The 27,239-nt window shown below is 42.5% G+C and overlaps 1 protein-coding gene across 1 annotated transcript; it reads right to left on the minus strand.

The window, feature by feature from the left end:
* Positions 1–27,236, minus strand: SBSPON (somatomedin B and thrombospondin, type 1 domain containing; the record flags this gene model as incomplete). The annotated part of the gene is made up of 5 exons (XM_008568482.1): positions 1–2,663; positions 4,452–4,628; positions 5,602–5,692; positions 15,509–15,703; positions 27,047–27,236. Coding segments are annotated over 5 exons (771 nt in total), but the record flags the coding sequence as incomplete, so codon positions are not given.
* Positions 27,237–27,239: the final 3 nt, after the last annotated feature.

Below are 27,239 nucleotides of genomic sequence, written 5' to 3' on the forward strand. Positions count from 1 at the left end.
TTAGAAGGAAGAAACCAGTTTTATTTTACATCATTTTTGTGCATACCTAGAAAAGATGGCTAATTAAAAATTTTATGCCAGAAGAGAACTATTTAAATTATTTATATTGCTATTTATACTTAATTATAACATTCTTGAATAAAAAACAACCCAAGCAAGACTCTTAAAAGAGAGTAGTGTGATTATAGTTTACCTTGCTCCTTTGTCCATTTTTTCCTTTCTCTTTTTTTCACTTTTCTCTTCTAAATGATGATTATCCCTAAGTCCATTCCACCTGCTTTTCTGGGGGGTGTATTTATTTTTGTTCACATTATTTTCCATATGCACTTTTGAAAAATCAATCTATTTTATGATTCTAGAGTCCATAAATCATTATATAGTGCCTGCAGAAGGGACTTTAACACTAAGGTACTCATTAAAGAAAAATGCCAAGAGATCTTAAATACTTTGATCTTTAACTTTGAAAATAAAAGCTTTTGGCTCTTCATTAATCACTTAGCTTGCATGTCTACTTCTGAACTCTTTCCCTGGGTTTTACTAGAATTAATAACAAGCTTTTCAAAGCCATTATTTAATAGTTAAGTCTTCTAGCTTATGAAATTTTCTCAAGAATAGAAATAAAAATATAATTTCAATATGAAAGTAATTAGTGGCCATGCACCAAAAATTAAATGGATAAGGTGAACAACTGATTTTATACAACTCAATTATGTTGAATGTTATAACAAATATTATTTTATTGCTATTAGTAGTCATCATCCTATACCTACCAATTCTAAAGGATTTTTTAATTTTGTCTTTGGCAAAATTTTATTCTTTCTCTGACCAGTACAGAAAATTTGGGTTATTTTCTAGTTAAACAAGTTAAGAGCTTTTATAAATACAAATGGAAAGTTTATTTACTGGTATAAAAATTTTAAGGGACACCGGAAATGTCCCAGATACAGCTTCAAAAATCTTGTTTTCTGAATGTTAGAAATAGCCTTAAAATTGGTCAGGCAAAGGGCATAAAGAAATATCACGATGTGTAAAACTGAACATACTAATAATAAATAAAAAATTTTAATTTATATTGCTATTTATTGGGATGAAGTTGCTAGCTTTGATGAGACTCAAATTTTTTATTATTAATTTTTGAAGAATTTAATTTTCCACAAAAACAACTGACAGTTAAATGAATATATAATCAGAAATATTGCTAACTCTCAGCATTAAATATTGGGGGCTTTTCCATTCCTTTTAGGCTTACTGTTGTCATTCTGTCATTACATGATGTGTCAAGAAATATGTATTTTTAGTAAATCATTTGCTAGTGAAATACTGTTCTATATAATTGAAAAAACAAAAGAATTTCCTATAGTTTAAATCTCAAGAATCAATTCCCCAAAGAAAATATCCTGAATTTAAAATTTGCTTCAAAAATGAAATAGGTTTGCTTTTACAGCACAGTCTTTGGCATAATCAGTCTTTTTACTGAAGTTGAGTCCTAGATGAAGGAGCCCAGATTTGGCTCTGTGGCTGGCTTGCAAAATGACCTGCAATCCCAGATCATCAAATGTGCCACTTTGTCTCTAGTTCATTGATTTTCCAATCATAAAATAAGAAGACTAATATTTCTCTCTCTGTGTGCAAGGTCATAGAATCCATGCCTTCTGTAATCTATACCTCAGCCATCCAGCCCACACATAAGAAAATGTATGCTGTAAGAAAAGTTGGGAAGTTTACTTCAAGTAAACTTGAAGTTGGACTCTGAAAGATTATTTTATTCTGCTTAGGGCTTTAAGCCTTGGAAGTAATCTTAGATGGGATGGCAGTAGAATTTTCATAATTAAAGCACTTGTTTTATTCATTGGTGCCAAAATTTCCCTTCATAAAAATTATAACATTTAAAAGAACTCCTATTGACCTAGAATGAGCATTTGATTAATCTTTTCAATAACCCCCCCAAAATTTTTTTCATCTTTAAAAAATATTTTTAGCATAGCTGTTGGGTTTTTATTACAAAATGCTTACTGAAATTTCAAACAGCTTGCCCTGTGGAAAATTATTTGTGACAACTTGCTTGAAATTATTTTTTCAAGATATACGGAATAATATATGGGAAATATATGTGCAAGTGTACATATATCTGTTTACATTTTTTAAAGTGAGAAGCTTTTAAGAGCTTATGAAATAGAAAGATTGCAAGATTCAAAGCATGGATACCCTTAAGTGACAACTTACCAATAAATAGACCGTGCTGTAGTAATTTTAGTACAAACAGGCATGTATTCAGTGTCTCGTGGGCCACTTGTTGAATGAGAGGACTCCAGATGGAAGGTAAGAACATGTAATCACAGGAGCTTTTAGGGTGGGTCCTCAACTCAGTAAAAATAAAAATAAAGGTACTGTGTTTCTTGAAAACTGGCCCCTAAATTTTCTTTCTCTACTTCAGAATGTGGCAGTGATGTGTGTTCAGAGTTTTTGAAGGTTTATGAAGCATTGAACACAACTTGATACTATTCAGCATGTTTACAAATGCATTTTGAAATATTTACATTGCTATCTATATAAAAATAAAACTGTGAACATCTGGACAAGAACACTGGTCTACTCGCCGAACTTTTTTCCAAGTTCCTTGACATCGAGGATTGCCAATTGCTTGCCAATGGAGAGTTTGATTTCTGAAAACGGTATTTTGAAAATGTTAGTTACACCAAAAGCAAACCAAAGAAAATTCTAATTTACAAAATTATAAATTGAAGTTTTTTAAAAAAATTACTTATCACACAGTATTTTGAAGTACATCACAAATCAAACCTTCTTAAAAAAAAAAAAAAAAGATCACAAAGAGAGTTTCCCTTCTTTAGGTTCTGTCAAAGCAAGTTACCAACTAATGCCTATTTGAGGACACCCTCATGCTGAGAGAGTAGTTTGGGATTACTGTATTCATATGGCTGTTTCATGTATATTTAGACTAGGAGAGTCTGAAACAAATGATCTCTTTTAATCCTTTCCAACTCTTTGATTTCATAATGAAAAAATGGGAGAAATAGAAAGAGCGAAGCCAGATTATTAAAATTATAATTTTTAACATCACTAGTGCTTCAGCCAGGGCTTAAGTACTTTCTTTATGGGTACAAATTAAATTATAAATTCATTTAAAGTCAAAATATGGATGAGGTATTCAGAATAATATTGTCTAAATATTAAGTTTCTGTTTGATATGAATTCCTCACACACTTTATTGTTCATATGGTCTATACTCAATAGAGGCCTTTAGGCACAAGTGACTAATAAACATAAATTCAAGTTATTAAATATTAAAACATTCTATGGGAATAATGATTAACTGGAAAGGTCTATATGTTACTTTTAATCTATATTTTTACCCGCTCCACTGGACATGCTTAAAACCATAATCCATGTGCAATCTAAATTGGTCTTTGTCCAATAGCTGCCCAGCATGAAGCTGACTCTTCTCTTAGTTATGAATAGTGTCATCAGATTTAAATGGTAAATAAGCACAGGACTCAAATAGATGGGCAGGGTGGCAAAATGATTTTGGAGTCAATTCTTTTGGAAAATCTATAAATTTATATAGGATTATTACCCTGCAGAGCTGAGCCCACTATACCTCAGTTATAATTTTATAAAAGAGCACCACTGAGCAGTGACTCTAAAACTTCACATGGGTATGAATCACCTGGGCAGGGATCAGCAAACCATGACCCCTTATAGGCCAAATCCAGCCTACCCCCTCTTTTCTGTATGGACTGTGGGTTGAGAATGATTTTTACATTTTGAAGAGTGAAAAGAAAATCAAAAGATTAATAACATTTTGTGACACATGAAAATTATATGAAATTCGAATGTTAGTGTCCATAAATAAAGTTTTGTTATAACAAAGCCAAGGTTTACATAGTGTCTTATGGCTGCTTTCCTGCTAACACGTCATAGTTGAGCAGTTGTGACAAAGACCATATGGTCTGCAAAGCCAAAATTATCTACTCTAGCCCTTTACAGATGAATTTTTCTGATCCCTGATCTAAGAGATTATTAAAAATCCACCCCCATCAATCTGATTCAGTTGGTCTGAAGTGGGGCTCAGGAATCTGTATGTTTTAAATCCCCATCCCAAGACATTCCGATTCAAGTGGTCTTCAGAATACCATTTTGGAGTGGTCAGGTTTTTGGCAGCCATTGGGAGCTTGATCTGAACTCCAGTATCCAAACTGACCCAATCATCTCTGGTATATAGAGCCTCTGCATTCCACAGTGGGAATGGGAGCCCTAGACTCAGGGACCACTAGAGGATGGTTCCCCTCTTTTACTGTGATGCTTGCCCTTATTTGACCCCCAAAATTATGCTTTTATATGTTCCATACTGGTCAGCCATTCAGGACGTGGAGAGGACAGATCTCTCAGAATGAGTAACAGGAAAAGTCTCTCAGTCAGTTTCCTTCCCTTACCCATCAGAGTCCAGGCCATCTCCGGAACAGCGAAGGCTCACGGAGTTCATGGCAGGAGGTTGACACTCGACACACACCGTGTACCCCTCCCGGAGATACTGCATCCATCGAGTCAGGGGGCGGTTCTCCAGAGCACAGTGAGGAGTCAAGGACTCTGTCTTGAACTCCATACAGTATCTAGAGCAAAAGAAGCAACATTTTCACGTGCTGTGATTGAGAATCAGGGGACGCTGTAGAAAGTCTTCGGAAGGACATCATCTCTGAGGGCTTTTGGCAGACTGGACCAGGTGGGGAGTGCCTGCTCACAAGTTAATAGAACGCTGCAGCTTAATCAATGGGCTAGTTTCTTATCCATCGATTATGAGCTGTAGTATGTATAGGGGATCTGCTTCAGAGATCTTAACAATATAGGTACTAGTTATTAAGTACATTTAGGCAGGTACTATTTATTAAGTACGTTTAGTAGGTACTATTTATTAAGTACCTTTAGTTATGGAGATAGGAAATTCTACTATGTGGGTTCAGTCAACTTCAATCAAACAACTTAACCCAGACATTTCTTCAATGCTATTTTCATTCAATACTCATACCAACCCCATGTGATAAGTATTAATATTCTCATTTTTAAAAAAGAAAAAAACTGAGATGAAACAAGTCATCCAAGGTCTTACAGCTCATGAGTGTCACTGTGGGGATCTGAACACGCAGCCATCTGGTATACCTTACCTTATGGCAGAAGAGTGAACTTCAGATGAGCATGGAGGTGCCTTCCAGCCTGTGCCATTAGGTTTCAATAAGAAATCCTCTGCACTGAAGTATGTGCCACTTTTAAACTCACCAAAAAGTGGTGCCACAGTCTATGGTCTCATAAAGTCTATAAGAGGGGCATCCTTAGTGTGATTGATAAATAATACTAGGATGATAATATCCTCTCATTTTTATATAGCTTGTTTTTTCTTGAAGAGCAAATCTCAGAGACAGAGGGGACAAGTACTTTCCCAACTCTCTGCTGAAGAGTCATGTTTTATCCAAAGTCAGGACCAAGTAACAGAAGAAAACATAGTCAAACCAAATTGACCCTTTTGGACAGACGTGACTATATGACTGGAAAATCATAAATTCAAAAAAAAAAACACCACCACCAAATTACCCGGCATCCTCGGTGTGCATAGACCACTGTGGAGATGCAGCTTGTCTTGTTCTCTCCTTGTTGAACGCAGAGGTAGTTATAAAGGCAGGAACTAGAAAAGGAGAATCACGTGGAACACATATGTAGCCACAGTACTTAGAGCAACACTTCCCAAACTTAAGTATCCATTTCTGTATCCAAAGTTCCGTGACACACCATCAAGGAGTGACATGAGGCTAAGTTAGTGTCCCTAGAACCAAATTCAATAAAGATTTGTGTGCATGCAGATGGGTGGATTGGGGATTGCAGGCCTCTGACAGGCACGTTTGTCTGTAGTAATAAAACTGTGTGAAAGGAAGGAGAGAGGCCAGGAAGAAAAACCAGGAGAAATAAAAAGATGGGGGGTGGGCAAGGAAAAAAGTGAGGCAATAGAGAATGGAGAGAACGGGAGGGGATATTTTTATTTTTTATTTTTGGTAGCTGACCAGCGCAGAGATCCTAACCCATGACCTTGGTGTTATAAGGCTGTGCTCTAACCAACTGAGCTAACCGGCCAAACCACTTTTTTAATGAGAGAAAGTGAAGCAGAGAAGAAAAGGGAAAGATAGAATGAAGTAAAAGAATAGAAAGGAGCAAGAGAAGGAAGAAAGGAGAGAAAAAATGAGAAAAGAGAGAGAAAGAGGGATAGAAGGAGAAAAAACAGACACCCAGAGAGAGGGAAGAACTGAGAAAGGAAAAAACAGAAGAGGAGAAGGAGGAAGGAAGTGAGAGTGCTCCCTTAGCCTCCTGGAACTTCAGCCTGCAAGCTCTGCCTACCTGACCGGGCTCGGGTGTCACTGCCCAGCACTGGCCAGCACGGCATCATCCCCACCCAGCCTTGGGGAAGACAGTCTGAAGTGTTCCCCTTCTCTTTGCTCTCCTCCCCCAACCCTACCCCAATTCTGATGGTCTGCCTCAAAGAAAAGGAGCCAGAAGCCTTCCTCCCTCCCCTGCTCTCTAATTTTATTTGGTGTCTCCTCTCTATTTCGTCCCTATGTCTGGGGAGGCACCTGTTGCCGTATACAGCACCTAGAGGTTACCTCTTGATTCCACGCTGCTGTCAACTCAAGGAAAGTGAGGCTTTGCCTCCCTCATCACTGTAACCTTCACATTTACACATGCGGTAAATGTTTGTGCAATGAGTGAATGGGGCCACCAGTGACTGAATGGAGTCCTGGGACTGCCACCAAGACGCCCAGGTCCTCCTTCCCTGGGGTCTTCTGTTCCTGCACTGAACCTTGTGGCTGAGATGGCTCAACAGTCCTTCCTACATTTTGTTTCAGAAGCTGGACAATCCCAGGAAGGGCAGATACAAACCGATGTTGGCTTGTGAGATGCCACAGTCATCCTTAGCAGGAGCAAAATGGCACGAGGGGACCAGCTGCACGATAGACCTTCCAGCCTACATGTTGGCTCTACTTGGCTTGTTACTGCCACAAGAGGGCAGGCCGTAATTCTCTTTTAGATTTTCTTAATGAGGAGTCATTTTGTACTACTAGGGAATGTAAGACAAGAGCGGCCTGATGCCAGGTAGCCACTTGCTCCCAGCAGTCATCGGGACGGTTCTTGTCTCCTGCGGCTTGCTGCCTAATCTCTCCAGGGTGAAAATTATTCACTGCTAGAGTGAATCCTAGAGTCCCAGCTTGTGTGGCTCTTTCTTGCTGCACGGACATGTCTAATTGTTTTCCAAAGACAGCATGTCATGCTTTCCAAATGTGACTGTAGCGTTTGCATTTCTAAAATACACAGACAGATTAATAAGAGCAAGTGACTGCATGTCTATAACAGAATCCTTCTGTTTCTCTCAGACCTAATTATCAGAAACACAAACATCTAAAGGATTTTTGTTTCCCATGTATTGTTTTCATTTCTGTTCTTCTGACACATGTATGTGTCTATTCACCAAGTGAAGAATAAAAATTACTGCTAAATCCATGCTGTGTTGCACAAGTCATACTATAAAATTTTCAAGATATATTTCTTTAGCTCAAAACATTTATTTGATCACCTAATTTGTACTGCATATATCATTACAAAAGTTTAAAGGTTAGGTACTTGATGTATAGATCAGAAAAAAAATAAAGTTAGAAAGTGGAAGGGAAACTACAGTTTCTGAAATAAAATCCTTAGAAAAGGTTCTATTGTAATCAAAATAAAACCTAACAATTATGCAATTCTGTTTCCAGGCACAACAGCTAAGTCTCTTTCCTTGTATTAATTCATTTATCACAACAGGAGGACACAGAAGAGAAGACTGTGGCACAGAGAAGTTAAGAAGTGTGTTCAAGGCTCATGTCTAGTACGGCAGAGCCAGGCCATGTCTCAGTGCCACACAGCCTTTACAGTAATGCAGATGACAAAATTCTACTATTTATGCAGCATATTTTCTTTTCTTTTTTTTTTTTATTGAAACATAGTTGATTTTACATACCTGTGGGGTACAGCATTGGATATCAATATGTGTGTGCAATATGTGATGTGCAAATCAGGATAATTAGTGTATTCAACATTACACGATATAATCATCTTTTGTGGCCCTTTACCAACTTCTCACTAAACCCACCACCCCGGCCCCTTTCCCACCTCTGTTAACCTCAGTTCTATGCAGCATATTTTCCATAAATTATTTGAATTCTGCTTTATTTCCCCTTTCTGTCCCTAATCACTATCCTCAAAGTCAAGTCAGATTTAAGAAAGGAAAAGGGAAACTTTTAGCACATTGTACTCTGAGTCCCCTCAGGCCTTGCAATAGGGGTGGGACGTGGGGTGGGGACTGTAGTCTGGAGGTGGGGGAAGGGCACTCGGGGTGCAGATTTACATCCCTAGTATGATGGCCCCTTGTGTTTTTATAGCCTAAGTAATTTCTCATCATCTGTTACCAATCTTCACAAAAACTTCATCGAGAGGTATTATATCATTTTTGTTCACCAGAAAACGGAGGTGCCTAGAGGTTGAATGAAGGGAAAATAAATGATAAAGGACTAAGGAAGGGCCCAACACAGAAGATAGCTTTTGTTTTTTAAGACTTACTGTCCGCGTTCATTTTCAAGCTTCTGCGGCCATGGCACATCATTAAAGCAAGGCAGTTGCCCAGGACCTTGTCCCCTGGGCTTGGTTTGGTGGCACATTCTATTGTGAGGTGTCCCTCCCCCTCACAGGACTTTTCAGTAAATAGACCTGGAGCCAGATGGCCTGCAGGTCTCTGAATCAGCACTGTGTTTTAATATTCCCCACAAATTTAATTTTCATTACCTAAGAGTGGTAAATAATTTCTAAATTATTTTTGCCTTCAGTACATAGCCGGTGCCTGGGGACAAAGGTTCTCCATAAATGTTAGCTCCCCTCCCTTCCTCGTCCCTGGCAATATTCAGATGTAATGTAGTCTTTGTTCACAGGCTGTTGGCCAGCTTCCCTGGCATTCTGTCAGCCTAGCATTGTTTGGTTCTACAACAACTTCCACTTCCAAAAGCATGGAACCACACATACTTACTTTGAACATGAAAGTAAATTCGATTTGCTTTGAGAATTTCATAAATGCCTTCTGACACAATGGGTGTCACAAAAGCAGGCTTAGAATCACTGGTCTGTGGATATAGTGAAGAAGAGAATAAAATGAAGATTTGACAAATAACACCTACCTGGAGCATAGAGTTCATAAGAGAGCACATTGATCTCCTTTTAGGAGGAAAACACATGAACAATTGTCAGTAATGTGTAATAAATTCAATAATGTAGCTTTTAAAATTTGTGTTTATGATAAAATGTAATCATGATATGCATTAAATAAAACAGGAACAATTCAATAGCCACTTGATCATTGATAAGAAAGCGTCAGTGATCATGTTCACTCACTGGCTTCCCAGGGCCTTATATTTCTCCTTAGTTATCATCATCTGAAATCACAATTTTAGCTCCAGCCATGACAGTTAACAGCAAAACAATACTGAGAGGGGAAACCCACAGGATTTAGAGCCATGTGACCAGGTTTAAGTTTTGGTAGCTCTTCACAAGTGCTGTCACCTCTCAGAACACCAATGTCCTCATGTGTAAACCAAGGATAGCAACCCTGTCCCATCTCCCTGTGATAAACATAATAATGGGCATGTCCCAATCCCTAGAACCTGTGAATATGTTACATTACATGGCAAAAAGGAATTAAGATTACAGATGGAATTAAGGTTGCTACTCAGTTGACTTTAAGTAATCTAAAGATGATTTGACGTATACAGGAGGGGCTGGCCGGTTAGCTCAGTTGGCTAGAGCATGGTGCTGATAACACAATGGTCTGGGTTCAATCCCTGTACCGGCCAGCTGCAAAAAACAATTTTTTAATAAAAAATAAAATATTAAAAAAAAATAGGAAGGCTATCCTAGATTATCCAGGTGGGCCCAATGTAATCACAAGGGTCCTTAAAAAGAGTCAGTCAGAGGGAGTTGTGACTATGGAAGAAAGGCACAGAGAGATGCAATGTTGCTGGCTGTGGGGACGGAGGAAGGGGACTATGAGAAAAGAAATGTGACCATCCTCTGGAAGATGGGAAATGCAAGGAAACAGATTCTCCCCTAGAGCCTCCATAAAAAAATGCAGCCCTGCTGACACCTTGATGTTAGCCCAGTGAGACCCATGTCAGACTACTGACCTACAGAACTGTACGATAATAGATTTGTGTTGCTTGGGTCACCACGTTTGGGGTAATTTGTTACCTCTGACTTTCTGAGATATGGACAAAAGGTTGTATAGCCACACCCTTGGCGTTTTTCTCTAGAACATGCTTTCCTGAGAGTAAATCTCTTAATTTTAGCATCCTTTGCTATTTTGGTAGGCTGAGAATTTCCCAATTCATCAAGTCCTGATTCCATTAAGATTAAATGTTCTTCCCTCAGGCCGGCCCGTGGGTCACTCGGTAGAGTGCGGTGCTGATAACACCAAGGCCACGGGTTCGGATCCTATATAGGGATGGCCGGTTTGCTCACTAGCTGAGCGTGGTGCTGACAACACCAAGCCAAGGGTTGAGATCCCCTTACCGGTCATCTTTTAAAAAAAAAAAAAAAAAGTTCTTCCCTCAATCTCTCTCTCTTCTCTGTTTTACTACAAGCACCAAGAAGAAATCAGGCTGCAGCTTCAACACTTTGCTTAGAACTCTCCTCAGATAAATATTCAAGTTCATCACTTACAAATTCTACTTTCCACATAACTGTAGGGCACAACTCACCTTTCTGCTCCTATATATTAAGGACCCCCTTTTCTCCATGAAAAGGCAAAGAAACAAATTCCCTCTATAACCTTCAGAAAAGAACACAGCTTTGCTGACACAATTTTAGTCCAGCAAAACCTGTGTTGGAATTCTATCCCACAGAACTGTAAGGTAATAAATTTGTGTTGTTTTAAGCCACTAAGTTTGTGGTAACTTGTTATAGCAGCTACAGAAAACTAATACACTCCTTTGTAGGATTGCTATGAAGACTGGATCAATAATGTCTATAAAAGCTCTCTGCCATGTGAATGTAAGAGATTCATATGCCATGCAACAAAGGCTCCTGCATTGTGAATAGAAGTCTGGTAGGGGCTGGGGGAGGCAGTAACAGGTACACAGGTGACCAATAGCAGGACTGAGAGCCCCTAGATTGAGGTGATTGCTCTTGTTCCCTGGTCCCACAACAACCTGTGTATTCTTCTATCACAGAGCTCATCACATTTAGTTAGAATTAGCTGTGATATGTTTATTATTCAAGTTTGGATCTTCAAAACCTAACACAGTGCTGACGTGTAATAGGTGCTCAATGAGTGCAAAACTAATGAGTCACACAAGTGAATGCACAGGAGCTGGGGTAAATCTACCAAACTGAGTGTCATGTAACTGTCTCTTATTTCCCTCTTGTCCCTTAGTCATCCATCATTTTCCAAAGTGTATTCCACAGGACACAAATGATTTTAGTGGGATGCCCTGTGGAAGGAAGAGAATACAATCAAATAAATTGGGAAAACACTGCATTTCCTAATCCCCTCTTATAGAATGAAAATGCATATCAGCGTAAATAAGGCTCTGAAAAGTTCTTCGGTAGAGAAAACTGTCTAACAAATTTACTCCACATTTTCCTGACATCCCCTTTTTTGGCACAGCTGTTATAACAAAAGAGGATGCACTTTGGGAAATTTTGCCTCTAGGAAAGTGTTGTTTAAGTGACCCAGCTATAACACAAGGTTGTGTGTCCATGCTAAGACTGGAGCAGAGGTTCTCAAACTCCACAAGCATCAGAATCTCCTGGAGATCTCACTACAACAGAGTGCTGGGCCCACCCCTGGGGGATTCTGATCCCTTGGGTCTGGGTGGGGTCCAAGGTGCACGCATTTCTAACAGGCTCCCAGGTGCTGCTGCTATTGGTCAGGTGAGGAAGCACTAGACTGGAATGTTCACGGTGCCCTATCTTCCCCAACTAAATGTGACAGGAGTAATCATCACCAAGACATCCCCAATGGGAACAGGAATCCCGAGGATCAAAGTCAGGACTGCAGATGCCAGTGGCCCCGCCCCAAGCAGAGGTTTCTCCTCTTTCTAAGCTAGGAGATTTTATTTTCATTATTAGGAAAGGAGGCTGTTAAGTACAGATATATCCTGCTAGCATTAAACCAACATCACCAACAACTTCAGGGAAATCAGAGAAGACTGCTTGCTTCTTAAAATGCTCTTAGTGGAGTGTGGTGGAGGACTGGTGAGAGGGATAATTTGGGAACACAAGGACCAGTGGAGGATAGGCCAGCTAAAGGAGGAGGAGTGGAAATCTATGAGCAAAGATCCCCAGGGGTTGGGTGTGGCCTAGATCTGACCAGTGCCACACTGTCCCTTACACCGCTGATAATGTCACTCCCTGGTGCCCTTCGCCCTTGATCCATAGTGTCTTCTTCTTGACCTTCCTCCACCTCTCCTGCATTGTCCTGTTGTAAAGAGATCCTGGGATGGGAAGGGGTCTGCGACAGCCTGGTGCAGCATTGAAGAGTCCAATGTGCTGAAGAAACACTTTCTAGCAGCCAAACACTGTAAATAAGTAGAGCAGTTGCTTTTCCTGATAGACCGACTCTGAGTTTTAAGAGCCATCAACAAAATCAATAATGCCACACACCGACTTCCTCCCTGAGCCTTTTTTGCAGTGTTTCTGCAGTGCATGAGCAAAATGTCATTTTGTTCTATGACTGTTTCTGTGAGCAACCACTTTCAAAGCACTAAATTATTTCCCTGTGAGCTTAATGTGACGGCTGATTAACAAGAGGGGCTCTCTATTTGCCACTACACTACCAGAGTGAGCTTTCCAAATCACAGATCTGATTACATTGGCCCCTGCAGAAAGCACCCCAATGGCTTTCTAGGCCTCTTAAGATAAAGACCAGGATCCTGAACAGGGTGCTCTCTGTGCTGCCCACATGCCAGCCTTCCCTGGGCTTCTCACATGGGCCCTGTGCTTCCCTCATGTTGTATAAATGAGCCAAGGAAGGCCCCTCGGTTATTTCCTCATCACAGACTGAGACCCTTTAACTCAACAGTCTACTGCCACCAAACCCAAATGTTTGCACATCCAATTGTTTGAAAAATAGCCAAGCATGCAGGTTTTTAGCCATTTACGGCCTGCCTGCTTTGCACCCCCATGAAACTATACCCAGCATCTGCTGGTCATTGATAGGCTAGAGGCTTATGGTTGTAAGACCCCAAGCTGCTACTGCCCTTCGGAATCTCTGACCCAGAGACACCCCGCCATGCTGCTGAGCGACATCACCTAGACCTGTAAGGTCCCTCTCCAACCCCCATGCCCCTGGCAGTTCTGGTGCCCTCCTCCCCTTCTGGATGTCACCCTCCCAGCCCAGCCCACCATAAGTCTCAGGACAGCCTCATGCTGTGAGGACCTCACCTCTCGTGTAGCCCTGTCCAAGCACTGCCCTGGAAAGCTTGCTGTGCTCCTGCAGCTCATGATCATATTTTTTTCCTTCGATCAGCCCTCGAACCCCTCCAGTCCCCTATGCCCACCCATCAGGTTTAACCACTATGCTAGTCTGTCTGCCTGGGCAGCTCTAGTATCTCAGCCCTATCTCTAGGAAGCCCCTGCCCCTTTCTCCCCCTAAGATGAGGGGGAATCACCTTATTATACCCACTCGTAGCTCCATGCATCTTTCACTCGTTTCTAGTAGTTGAACCAGTCACCACAGCTTTGATTTCTGGGATTAGTTTCCTGGGATTATCTGGTCATAATGCTCCCTCTCTCTCAGCTGTGATCTACAGCGCAGCAAGCTCCACATCGACTTTCTCACTACTTGTAAACCCTGTACCCAGCCCAGCACTCGGCATCAAGTAGACTCTCAATAAATAAGGGCTGGCCAGATAGTTCAGTTTCTTAGAGCATAGCTTTGTAACACCAAGGTCAAGGGTTCAGATCCCCAACAGGCCAGCTGCCAAAAAAAGAAAAAAAAAACTCAATAAATATTAGTGTGTGCAATAAAATAAAGAACGAAATGGATTGATGAGGATCATGTTTATGTGTAATTTTCCCCCTTCCTGCGAAAACATATGGTTTTTGCTATCCTGAAACGTCAGTGTCTTGCCCTACTGGGTTCAATCCAGATCAAGACATCGGGGCCTTTCGTTTCTTTCTTTTTTTTTTTTTTTTTTTAAAAGATGACCGGTGGGCCGGCCCGGTGGTGCACTGGATAGTGCGCCGCTTGGGAAGCGCAGCGGCGCTCCCGTCCGAGGGTTCGGATCCCACATAGGGATGGCCGGTTCGCTCACTGGGTGAGCGTGGTGCTGACAACACCAAGTCAAGGGTTAAGATCCCCTTACCGGTCATCTTTTTTTTTTTTTTTTTAAAAGAGGACCGGTGGGCCGGCCCGGTGGTGCACTGGATAGTGCGCCGCTTGGGAAGCGCAGCGGCGCTCCCGTCCGAGGGTTCGGATCCCACATAGGGATGGCCGGTTCGCTCACTGGGTGAGCGTGGTGCTGACAACACCAAGTCAAGGGTTAAGATCCCCTTACCGGTCATCTTTTTTTTTTTTTTTTTCCGTGTCCGGCAACGGATCGCAACCCTCAGTGTTGCCCCCGTACCGGACCGGGGACCGGCAACGGGATCGCAAGCCTCGGCGTTGCTCCCGTGCCTCGCTCAGCCAGTGAGCGGGAGCCGGTCTGTATGTGGGATCCGAACCCGGGGCCTTGGTGTTATCAGCACCGCACTCTACCGAGTGAGCCACGGGCCGGCCCGTCCTTTCGTTTATTTCTTTGTGAGCTTGGATGGCTGCCAGCTCATTCATGAGCTGACTCCTGGCCCCTCCGTTGGCTACTGCACAACCAGAGTGATCTTTTCAAATCATAAATCTGATCACATCAGACCCAATCCAGTCAGCTGAAGAGCAGAGGCAGGTCTTTTAAGAAAATCATTTTATCATTGTTTAGAAATTTACCAGTTTTCTACTATTTTCACACATTATGAGTGTGCGTGATTAAACAGGAATTACAGCAGAAGGTGAAATAGGGTTACCCTTACTGGACACTTACTGTCCTGCGTGAAATATCACCATTCTATCTAAAGTCCTTTATCACCAATTTGACTGAGTTCACTAAAAACCACCTGGACTTGGTTTATTTTATTACTGAGTCCATGCACAATAAGAATGGGCCATCGGGTTATAAAACATACCAAGGGAAGCAGGGGGAAAGGGAGGCACTCGTGCAGCTGGCCATTAATACCCTTATCAAGCATTTCCTGATCTTCCTATCTACTTTGGGCAGGCTGGCCCATCCCTCTCCCTGCAGCTCATGGAACTTTCCCTGCCTAGTACATGGCCTTTTATGGGATGAAGTGGCCAAAAAGTCATCAGAGATAACAAAAGCAGCAACCATGAAAACATCGGTACCAAAGGAGTGCCCGCAGTCCTGGCCCTGCAGGGTGGAGTACTCCAGGCAGCCAGCTCGCTCTTCCAGGGGCGGGCAGGGTGCCCCACCGTTCTGAGGCTCCTGCTGCACCAAGCGCCTCCGCACACGGGTCGTTGGCTTGCACTGGTTTGCACAACCACTCCAGGGACTCCACTCCCCTACGAAGCATGGGCGAGCTGAAAAACAGCACAATAGGACGCTCACCTGAGTAAACGCAGCCAGGCTGCCAGGCTGTTCCTGCCAACACAAACAGTCGAGTGTATCCCATGTAAACTTCACCTTGACCACGCCTTTGACCCAGCAGAACACATAAAGCCTCAATAGGGCCCAGGTGACATTGATTCCACCCACCCTGATGGTTAACTGATAATCGGTAGCTCTCAGAGGCACGCAGATATCCCTGGATCCTGAAGGTGGATCTGAGCCAGGGACACACACCCAAGCACATGGGACGGATGCCTTCAGGGCACTTCCTCCTACTCCCAGGGTCGGATCAGATCTTCGCTTTGTTTTTCCTTGATATTAACTTTATCTGCCCCTGCCCATAACATTTTTATTATAACAGTAATACATATTCAGTGTAGAAAACAAAGAGAAAACAAGAAGTATAGAAAAGAAAATGACCTTCACCCACTGATGCTCCCATCACCTCAGCAGGTCAATTCTCAGCAAGACCGTGGCTCAGGGCCACGCACAGGGCCCAGTGCTTGTGGCTTCTGCCATGTGCTCTGCTTTCATCCTCCACGACTGGTAGACTCACTGGCTACAACAGGTGGAAGAGAGGGAGGAGCAGCTGGGTCCAGAGAGCTAAGGAGTCCTCGAGATCACACAAGAGGGCAGAGGCAGGACTCGAATGTGGCCCGCGGGACTTGTTCCTCCTGTCCCTCCGTGCTACCCACACTGTCAGCAGCCTCAGAGCTCCGCTGCCGTCCAGTAATGTAGCTTAGAATTCGCTTGCCGGACAAGTCAAGCCGGTGCCTTTAGAAGCTTCTGAAGTCCACTTACCAAATCCGAAGATGGAATTTAAAAATCCAGTTTCCTCACCACAAAACAACATGGTTTCACATTTAACTTTCCCATTGAAAGTTCTAATGAGTCCTTTAAAAGGGCCATAATGTGTTTTTAAGTTGAATTATTTCAGGACTTGAAATTAAACATAAGAAAAGAACAAGAGGATGGAAGATGTGCCTCTGAACTAGATGCCAAAACTTTTTTTTCCAAAAGTGTGACCCACTTTCCCTTTCACCCTCATACTTTCAAGTTAATGGTGTTTTCGACAAAGAAAGCACACTGACTTCTTTTAAAACTTGATTTGGACTTCTGACAGTTGGTACTTGAAAACTCATTTTGCCTCTGAGCACACTGTAGTTTAGGGTTCGTGGTTTTCAGAGGACATGTTATTTGGCAGCATTTAGCTACCTCTGACATGAAAAGAGTCACACACACCATAAACATCTGTCAGTAATTCAAAATTTTCAATACTGTTTTAAAACATGCTTCACTCATCATCTGCAAACCATAGGTATCATATGTCAACTACATGAAGAAGAATGAGCCACTTTAGGGTTCATTCCCAATATCCGTCATGCAGGCAACCTTTGGGAATCAATAACAGGTCACTTCCTGCTCTGTCATCCCTTGTGACACTTCCCTTTTTATTTTCATGATTCCATGATTTCATTGGCCCATGAAACTAGAAGGCATTTAAAGAGACCCTCTGGCTATGAGCTGATTAAGAAGGACTCCTTCTGTCTTCAGTTCTTTCTTTCTTCCTTTCTTTTGGCATCTGGCAAGTATGGGGATCTGAAACTGTGATGTTGGTGTTATAAGGCTGCACTTTAACCAAATGAGTTAACCCACACTCAATTATTTGAATATCTCTCTTCCTCCCCAATCCTCCTCATCTCTGATTCTAGCTAGTGCTGCCGGATATGCTGAACTTGAAAAGCACTTCATAATACACACACAAACTCAGAATAGCCAAAGCAATCTTGAGCAAAAAGAACAAAGTGCAGGGTATCACCCACTCTGACTTCAAAATATACTACAAAGCTATACTAATCAAAACAGCACAGTACTGGTACAAAAACAGACACAGAGACCAATGGAACAGCATAGAGAATTCAGAAATAAATCCACATACCTACAGCTAACTGATTTTTAACAAAGGAGCTATGAACATCCACTGGGGAAAGGACAGTGAATGTTGCTGGGAAATTTGGAGATCTGTCTGCAGAAGAATTAAACTAGACCACTATCTCTCACCATATACCAAAATCAACTCAAAATGAATTAAAGATTTAAATGTAAGACCCCAAACTATAAAACTTCTAGAAGAAAACATAGGCAAAACACATCAGGATACAGGACTGGGCAAAGATTTTATGAATAATACTTCTGAACCACAGGCAATAAAAGCAAAAACAAACCAGTGGGATTATATCAAACTAAAAGGCTTTTACACAGCAAAGAAAATAATCAACAAAGCAATAAGACAACCTGAAGAATGGGAGAAAATGTTTACAAACTATGCATCCAACAAGAGATTAATGTCCAGAATATACAAAGAACTCAAACTCAATAGTAAAGAAACAAATAATCTGATTTTAAAATGGGTAAAAGAGATGAATAGACATTTTTCAAAAGAAGACATACAAATGGCCAACAAGTATATGAAAAAATGCTCAACATCACTAGTCATCAGAAAAATGCAAATCAAAACCACAGTGAGGTATCATCTGATCCTAGTTAGAATGCCTATCATCAAAAATACAGAAAATAACAAATGCTGGCAAGGATGCAGAGAAAGGGGAACTCTTATGTATTGTTAGTAGGAATCCAAATTAGTATAGCCATTATGCAAAATAGTATTTCTCAAACAAATACAGATAGAACTACCATAGGATTCAGCAACCCCATTACTGGGTATATATCAAAAGGAATAGAAATCAACAAGTTGAAGGGATACCTGCACTCCTATGTTTAACATGGCCCTATTCACAGTAGTCAACAGTTGGAACCAACCTCAATGCCCATCAATGGATGACTGGATAAAGAAAATGTGGTATATATACACAATGGAATACTACTCAGCCATAAGAAAGAATGAAATCCTGCCATTTGCAGCAACACAGATGAGCTTATGTTAAGTGAAATAAACCAGGCACAGAAAGAGATATACCACATGTTCTCACTCATCTGTGGAAGCTAAAAAAGCTGATCTCATAGAAGTAGAGAGTAGGTTACTAGAGACTAGTAAGGAGGCGGGATGGGGAAAGGGTGGTCACTGGATACAAAATTGTAGAGAGATAGGAAGAATAAGATCTAGTGTTCTGTAGCAATATAAGAAGACTATAGTCAACAACAAATTAGTGTGTAACTTTGAGTAGCTCATCAAGATGATGGTGAATGTTCCCAACATGAAGAGGTGACAAATGTTTGAGGTGATGGATATGCTAAGCTTCCTGATATGATCATTGCACACAGTATGAATGTACCCAAATATTATATTGTTCTCCATAAATATATACAATTAACATGGGTGAATTAAGAAAAAATAAATTTAAAAATCTTTTTTGCCACAGTGTCAACTCAGAATTTAGTAATATGGCCTTGTGTTAGCCTTTGTCCATATGGTAAAAGAGTTGTCTGACTGAATTTAGCCTCCCAGGAGTTCTTCAACATTCGTGTCTCACGTCCAGTGTTTATTTCGTTTGGTTTGGCTCCACAGTTGAAGTCCTCAGAATCACAGAATCAATTCTGTGCATCAATTGTTGTTGCCATTGGTTAAGTTTGTCCTTGGCAAAATGCTATTTCCTGTTTTTCCAGTGCGGGACTTTAAAAGCCTCATAGAGAGAATAGAAAATTTCCAGGGTCCAGGACAACATCTCAATGGCTTCATTGGAAGGCAAAATGAAAAAAAAAATCACATAGAATTACGTGAATAAAAATGTCTCAGAAAATAATTAGTGCTGAAAGATTAATCTGAGGTATTTATTCCTATTCTGCACTAAAGATTCTATTTTTGATTAACTTGTGAACTTGATTATTTGGATTGCAAGCCATCACAGATCACAAGAAACCTTGGGTCATGGAGGTTAGGGGAAATACGGATTTATTACCACAAGTCGTACATTACAGCTGCATGACACAGATTTCCTTTTGAACTATTCCGTTGGTATTCTAGTCCCCTTTCCCACTAAAACTGATCTAATTCATGTCTATACACAGCATATGAAAATAATTTCTTAAACTCTGACTTTCTCAATCTTCAACTTTAGTATCACCACCTGTTTACAGAGCCCAGCAGACTGTTACCTAGTGAGTGGCATGATGGCCTTTGACTTCAAGCTTGTCACAGCTTCCCAGTTGCTTAATAGTTAGGATTTGATCACATCACCCAGCCCTCTTAGGGGAAGGAAGCCTAGACGTAATGGGTGCCACGAAGCTCAGCAAGCACATTTTTTCTTTTTCTTTTCTTTTCTGTCCTTTGTTTAAACTCAGCCTAATATTCAGGTTGGATTTTCCCCGAAGAAGCCCATGAGACGTGGATTTGAATGCAAGTAACTTTTTTAGGAGGTGATCCCAAAAGACACCACAGGGGAGTAAAGGACAGACACAGAAGAGTCACGAACTGGACACCTAAGTTCCTGCTGTGAGTCCAGCGGGCACCTCTGCCTCTTGGCTCACTGGAGAGAGAGAATGGATAGATACAGAGTGTAAGGAATTATCACGTCCTTCTAGGTTTACCAACTGGTCCCCCTTCTTCAAGAGCTTCCTGATCATCAGATATCCCTATCACAACCAAAGGAGAGTGGCCAAGAACAGAAAAGTAAGTTAGTGATTTCAGTAATGAACCTGTACACAAGAGTAGGGTATATTTTCACATGTCCTAACAGGGTTAGGTAGTCATATCCAAGTACAATTACCTTACAAGATGTACCACTGATTTCTTTTTTTTAAATAAATGGTATGGTTTTTTTGTGTTTTTTTTTTTTTTTTTTTTTTTGGTGGCTGGCTGGCCAGCTTGGGGATCCAAACCCTTAACCTTGGTGTTACAAGGTGGTGCTCTAACCAACTGAGCTAACTGACCAGCCCTAAATAAATGACTTCTTAAACTCTCTCATTCCATTTGGATTCCATTCCTGAAACGACCTGCAAGGTCCTGTGTGACCTGTCTCTGCCTGACCCTCCAGTCCCACCGGGAGTTCCACCCCCAGCCCAGCCTCTGCTCCAGCTCCAGCCACATTGGCCTCTTTACCCTTGGACACACCAAGCTCTTTCGCACCTTTGTACATGTTTTCATTCTGCCAGGAATATTTTCCCCACTCTGGGCATGGCTGGACCCTGTCATCCTTTAGGTCTCAGATGAACAGTTTCCTCTTCAGGTAGTCCTTCTCTGGCCAGCATCTCTAAGTACAGTACACACACACACACACACACACAGAGAGCAACAAACTGAGCTGAGCCCTTCGTTTTATAAATATAGTTTGGATTATTTCTTCTTCGCTGTACAGCCTTGCTCTTGTTTCCATGCAGTCGTGTCTTCCTGGTTAATCAGAGACTCAAGCGCTCTCCTTTGTAATCTAGCCCTGCCTGCTTGGCTCTTTGCCACCTAAAATTTAAGACCACCCACCAACAAGTGCTTTCTCCCTCACGTTGTTAAGTTCAAATCATCCTAATTGTTCCCAAGGAAATATCCTTTTTACATTTCATCCACAACAGTACCCATTTGTGCACAGCTATTGTTTCTTGACATTCTATGGAAGAAAAATAAAACAGGTCCTTTGTCCCATAACACACACACACACACACACACACACACCCCTCATGGTGACATAATTTTAACTATATGTCGTCTGCCTTTTTCTCTCTCCATATATAAGAAATATGCTTCAAAAGAGATCACGGAAAAATGGAATTGAAAGATAATGTGAATCTTTTCATGAACCTTTGAAGACCTCTCATATATCCTTTTCTGTGGAACACGGTCAAAGCTTCTCTGAAAATCAAATGAGAATACGTTGCCCAAATGCCTATTTACCCCCTCAGAAAGCTCCAATAATACAATCAAGTATTTTTCCCTTCTTGCAGAAACTGTATTATCTGGCTCCCAATAGTTTTTTTTTTCTTTTGAGACATTAACTTGACTAATTCATAAAATGTTAGCAAGACAATGAAATGGGCTTCCTCATTAGAAAAATAGAATTTTGCACATCATGTAAACCCAGAAAAAAAAGAGGATACAAATAAAAAAGACAATGATGCTTTTTTCTAGGTCATAGGTTCCCTGGTGAGTTGTTTTCTTCTTTTGTGCATTTCTGTACTTTCCAAATTTTCTGCAACAGACATATTTTGTAATCAGGGAAGGAAAATGTTATTTTAAACGGGAATGTGGATACACCTCAGATGGCAGTGGCCTCTGAAGACATGAATAACATCCCCTAGCTGGAATGATTACTCGCGTTCTTTTGACACACATTATTAAGTGGCATTATGATGGCCGTTAGTGGATTACACAGAGCAGCAGGACACACTCTCCCTCCTGGGAGCACAGAGCTGATGGAGAGAGAACGCTCCCTCACTCTACCAGTATTTATCTGGGGCCTGCCCTGCAAAGTACACAGCTTCTCATAAAGCCTTGTGTCTCTGAGGCAGCCAAACATAATATTTCCTGGGTTGAAATCTCACTCCATTATTTATAAGCAGTGTGACTGTGGACAAGTTACCTAAACTCTCTGTGCCTCAATGACCTCCTCCATAAAATGACACCAACATGAGGAATAAACTCAGCAGACTGTGAGACCCAAGTAAGATAACAGCTGTGAAGTGCTCGGGAGAGGGCCTGACACAGAGTAAAAGCTGGGTAAGTGTTAACAACTTTATTCTCCTTCACTGCACACCCACGGAGCTGCAGCCAAATTCTGCTAAGTCAGGTCATTTTGAATACTGGCTCCAGGCCCTGCTCATTTTTTCTGCAAAGGCAGGGGAAGCCATTTGATGCCACTTAGACTGTTCCGGCTCCTGTAAAGCCTCAACTTTCTAAATCATCATAGGCTGTGACATCTCTCCTTTGGGTAAGTTTTGGAGCCCATATTTTCAAGCATGGTGGCCCCTTTTCCCTCCAGATATGATGTCATCAGATTTGGCCAGTTTGTTTCCTAGACTCCCCATAAATCTAGGAAAAGATACTGGCAATAGAGGCTACTCTTCTTTTGTCCTGCTCTACTTGGGTTATTTCCCTTCCCTGAAGTTGCTGATTAGTGATGTAATGCAACCTACTGTTTCTGTGATCTTAGAATGCAAGTTCTAGGAACCTAGCTGGTGAAGTATAGGTTGGGGTGTTATATTCCTGACAAGCAAGTCTTCCAAGAAGATCTTCCAGGGCAGGGTAACTTGGATCTGGTCCCCCACTCTTCTCCCTACCACACATCAGGCACAGTCAATGGAGAATTTTCTGTCCTTGTGTGTGTGCATGTGTGTGCGTGTGTGTAGGGGGGCTGGCAGTTGTGATACATTATTGGTGTTGAAACCCATGCCATCATCAAAATAAAATTTTCTGAGATAATCCATTCCATAACAGATTTCTTTAGCCATTTAGAAATTCCATAGATGCAGTAACATTTTTTTTTACATGAGTCAAAAAACAAAACAACTTTCTACTTGGAAAAAGAAATGCCAGTATTTCATCTCTTAGCCCCTTCATCATCATCATCATAATGCATTTATCAAGATGAAAAAATCAGGAGGAACAGAAGCAAAGCATGGTTAGTTATACTGACTTAGTTACATTTTTAATTCACATTGAAAAGGCTTTTTTCGGGCCGGCCCGGTGGCGCACTGGATAGTGCGCCGCTTGGGAAGCGTGGCGGCGCTCCCACCCGAGGGTTCGGATCCCACATACAGACCGGTTCCCGCTCACTGGCTGAGCGAGGCGCGGGAGCAACACCGAGGGTTGCAATCCCGTTGCCGGTCCCCGGTCCGGTACGGGGGCAACACTGAGGGTTGCGATCCGTTGCCAGACACGGAAAAAGACAAAAAAAAAAAAAGAAAAGGCTTTTTTCATTTAGTCAAAAAGGCTTTAGTCAGCAACAACAGGTAACAGATTCTAAAAGGCAGAATGGTTCTATGTATACAGAGTGACCGAGGGCTCTGAGGCATGGAAACTTGACTTATTTAGAAATAAATAATAGCCATGAATTGGCACAAATAGATGTGGCTGATGGCAGCTTGAGCTCAGAGGGCTGTGGGTTCAGACCTCAGCTCTGCTGCTCATTCCTGTTCACTTGAGCAACGGGAGCCCTGGGAAGCCTGAGCTGCTGCATCTGTAAAACGTGAATGCAGGTCAATCGTGTCTCTTCCCAAACCCTTGACGCAGATGAATTTCAGAAATCAGGATTTCCCAGATTGTAGAAAGGGCATACAGTGTGTATATCTTATGTTGGGTGTCCTCTCTCTCCAGCACGGTCTGGGACAGCCCTTTGCAAAACATGTTAATATTTTTGAGGCAAAATATATTCACACTAAATGGGATAAACAAAGATTGTCAATAGCCTTCCTTCAGTTCAGGTCAAGTGAGATTTTTGCCACCAAATGAACTAACGAGAAAACTTTCAAATATTAGCACTTTTTGGCTTTTGGGATTATCAATAAGCAATTGTAGACCTGAACTGCCTTTCTTCCAGAATGGCTGGGAGGATTAAATCAAACGAATTGTGTAAGTATCTGGCACATAGTGGGAGTTCAATAAAAGGTATTTATGATTTAATATTAACTAATACAAATTATTTCAATGGCATATGTTGTCAAAAAATTATTGTGTAAACATTCAATCAAATAAAATGTTCTCTGGTGTCGCTACCTAAGTGTCTACATGTAGCAGGTTCCCTGCTTGGGCTTTCCAATGTCTCCTCCCATCCACTTGACAGTTTCACATGGTGGCTTTATCATTCCCCTTTTATAAATAAGGTACTTTAGGTCCCAAGAGGCTGACATATATTTTCCAAAGTCATAAAGCCAGTAGAAAACAGGGTAAAGGTTGAACCCAGGATTCTCTCTGACTTCAGGGGCAAAATCGAGGCATTCAGGTTATTTCTGGGATAAAATTCACCAAAAAAAATATATATATATTTGGGAGGCAGACTCTGTGATAAGGGATTCCAGGAGTCAGTGCTAGGCCCGGGAGGCAGGCCTGTGGGGACCCTGCCCCGTGCCCACTGCCAGCATGGTGTGGCTGATCTGGGGGTGGTGAGGCTCAGTCTCCCCAAGTGGCCAACTTCCAGTTGTTTCCATTTTCTTCCTTCCCTCACAAGAAACTCCAGGAGCAGAGAATTTGCCAGTGAGAAGCCTTTTGGGGTCTGCTTCTGCCTCAATCTACTAGGCCCTCTGTTGACTCTCCGGGAAGGGGCATTTAGGGTTCCTGAATATGTGACTTTTAAAATTCTATCAGACCACCATTTCCTTCCGTGGCTTTGGTCCTCTGCCTACCCTCACGGCTCCTCTCCAAGGCATGCACTTGCCAAATGCTTTCTAGGTTCTTTGTGAGACTGTAAGGTCATCTCATCTCTTCTGTTCGTACCCGATAAATCCCCACTCCAAAACAATATTCTTTGTTTTACTATTTCTCCCTCCTAGACTGAAAATAAGGGACTTCTTTTTGAAGTAGCACCATCAGGCCTTACCAGAAAGCAAGTCTTCTCAGACAGTCACCTCGTCCTTTCCCATGCCTCTTACAAGCCTGGATCTCTTCAGATCTAGCTGTATCCACTGGCTGTCCTGCCCGCCATTTCAGTCTCAGGGTCTAGCACAGGGCCTGGCACACACAGGCCGACGTCCACAGGTAACGGCTGGACCATGACATTAGGTTTCACTCCTAGAGCTCCCCATCCCGTCTTCTTGAGCATTCCCCATGGCTAGGGTTGCCCATCACTTCCTCTGGGAAGTCTTCCTTGAATTCCTCCAGTCTTTAAAGTTTCCCCTCCCAGATCACCTATTTTGCTACTAAACATGTTTTTAAGTAGTTTTGCATGTGTTGCCGGCTAGACTATGAACTCCTAGAGAGCAGACACTGCATCTTCGTTATCTTTCTGTCCTGTGTTTACCACAGACCTGAGTACGTTATCTGGACTACACGAATTCTGCAATTACTCTTAAATGTGGGCAAGCCCCTCATGAAAGAGGGAATCCATCATAGTGAGTGAGGCTTTGCCCGAGTTTTCCAAGTAACTCAGGTACACTGGAGTTTAGGACGCCATGAGGAGGGGCTACAGACACCTGACTCGAGGGTGCTGCATTTCCTAAATAGCTGACTCTTCCACCTTTCTTTAGTAGTAAAATACCCTGGCCTTGGAGAAGGAAAGGGAAAGAAGCTTATCAAAAAGAATATCACTATTCATAAGTCAATCATTAGCTTTCAACCAGGTCAAAGAATCTTTTTCAACTGTGGTCTTTTGGCACCAGGCCTGGGTGACTAGGCTGGTTGTGGGCTGGTGACCTCTTCAAGCAGCAGAGAGACAGGAGGGCTGATCCTCCCCACTGGGCATCCAGTTCCTTGGGGAATGGCATGGTCCTGTCAGTTTCTCTCCCTGGAAGATGCTGAGGACCTCACAACTCTGGGATTCTTGAAGTCAAACCCTAACATAAGTGTGGCTTGTGGGGTGATGGGGTAGGGAGCAGGGCTACTTTAACTTCCAGAGCTGGCTTCTCTCAGGCACACCTTGCACTTCAGGACTACACTCACCATTTCTTCCTTTACCTTTTCATTCAACTAAACCAGCATTCATTGAGCCCGTCACAGGGACAAGGAACAGTGACAAATTGTGGAAAATTCAAAGATGAAAAAGACTGACCCTAACAGAAAACTGGCAAGAGGGACCTTGAGGTAAAAATCCTTATCATGCCATATAGATAAACTTGAATTCCAACAATATACTGAAGACTTCCTATGAGGCAAAGGCTGTGCCACATGTTGGGGTCCAGAGGTGAGGACAACCTCAGTCCTCCAAGAACTTGCTCTCCAGAAGAAAGTGTAAGCCCCTGGCACAAGGTGGGCCGATGACACATTCCTGCTCTCTTACTTCTCACTGAAGATCCCTGAGAGTTAACAGTGTGAACGTGGTGGAGCCTGGCCCAGGCGCACGCCCAGGAACCTGTCGGTGCTATCTCTCCAGGCTGGAGGTGGCCCTCTCTAGCTGGAGGTCCTGAACTGGAGAAGTCATCCACAGAGGTGGCCCCACACCCTTGCAGGAGCAGGACAGAGAGCTCCGGCCCCTTCCATCAGGTTCTGGTGGAGAGGGGTGCGTGGGAGCCATGCGCCTAGATGGAGAAGATTGGGAGACCCCTGGATGGAGGGCTCTGGCTGTACCTGGATAGAGGTAGCTGGGATGGGCTGGGACAGAGGGGTCGGACACGTCGTGATGGAAAGGGCTGAGGGACGCCTGGCTCCGGGCTGCGGTCCTTGGCCCTGTGCCTCTTGGCTGCCGGCGAACTGCCAGCGCCCCACCCTCGGCCCGGCCACCCACCTGGGCACGCCCTGGCGTAGTCGAAGCAGCAGTCCCCGGTGAGGAGGCAGGCTTGGTCGCAGAAGCAGGTCCCATAGACCCTGTCCAGCCTCCAGCCGCGGGCAAAGCAGGCAGGGTCCCGGCCGGGGCAGCAGCGCCCGGCCTCGGCGCAGCCAGCCAGGGCCCCGGGCCACAGCCGCGCCAGCGCGCACAG

This window comes from Galeopterus variegatus, unplaced genomic scaffold, assembly GCF_000696425.1.
Source record: "Galeopterus variegatus unplaced genomic scaffold, G_variegatus-3.0.2 Scaffold414, whole genome shotgun sequence".
NCBI lineage: Eukaryota > Metazoa > Chordata > Mammalia > Dermoptera > Cynocephalidae > Galeopterus > Galeopterus variegatus.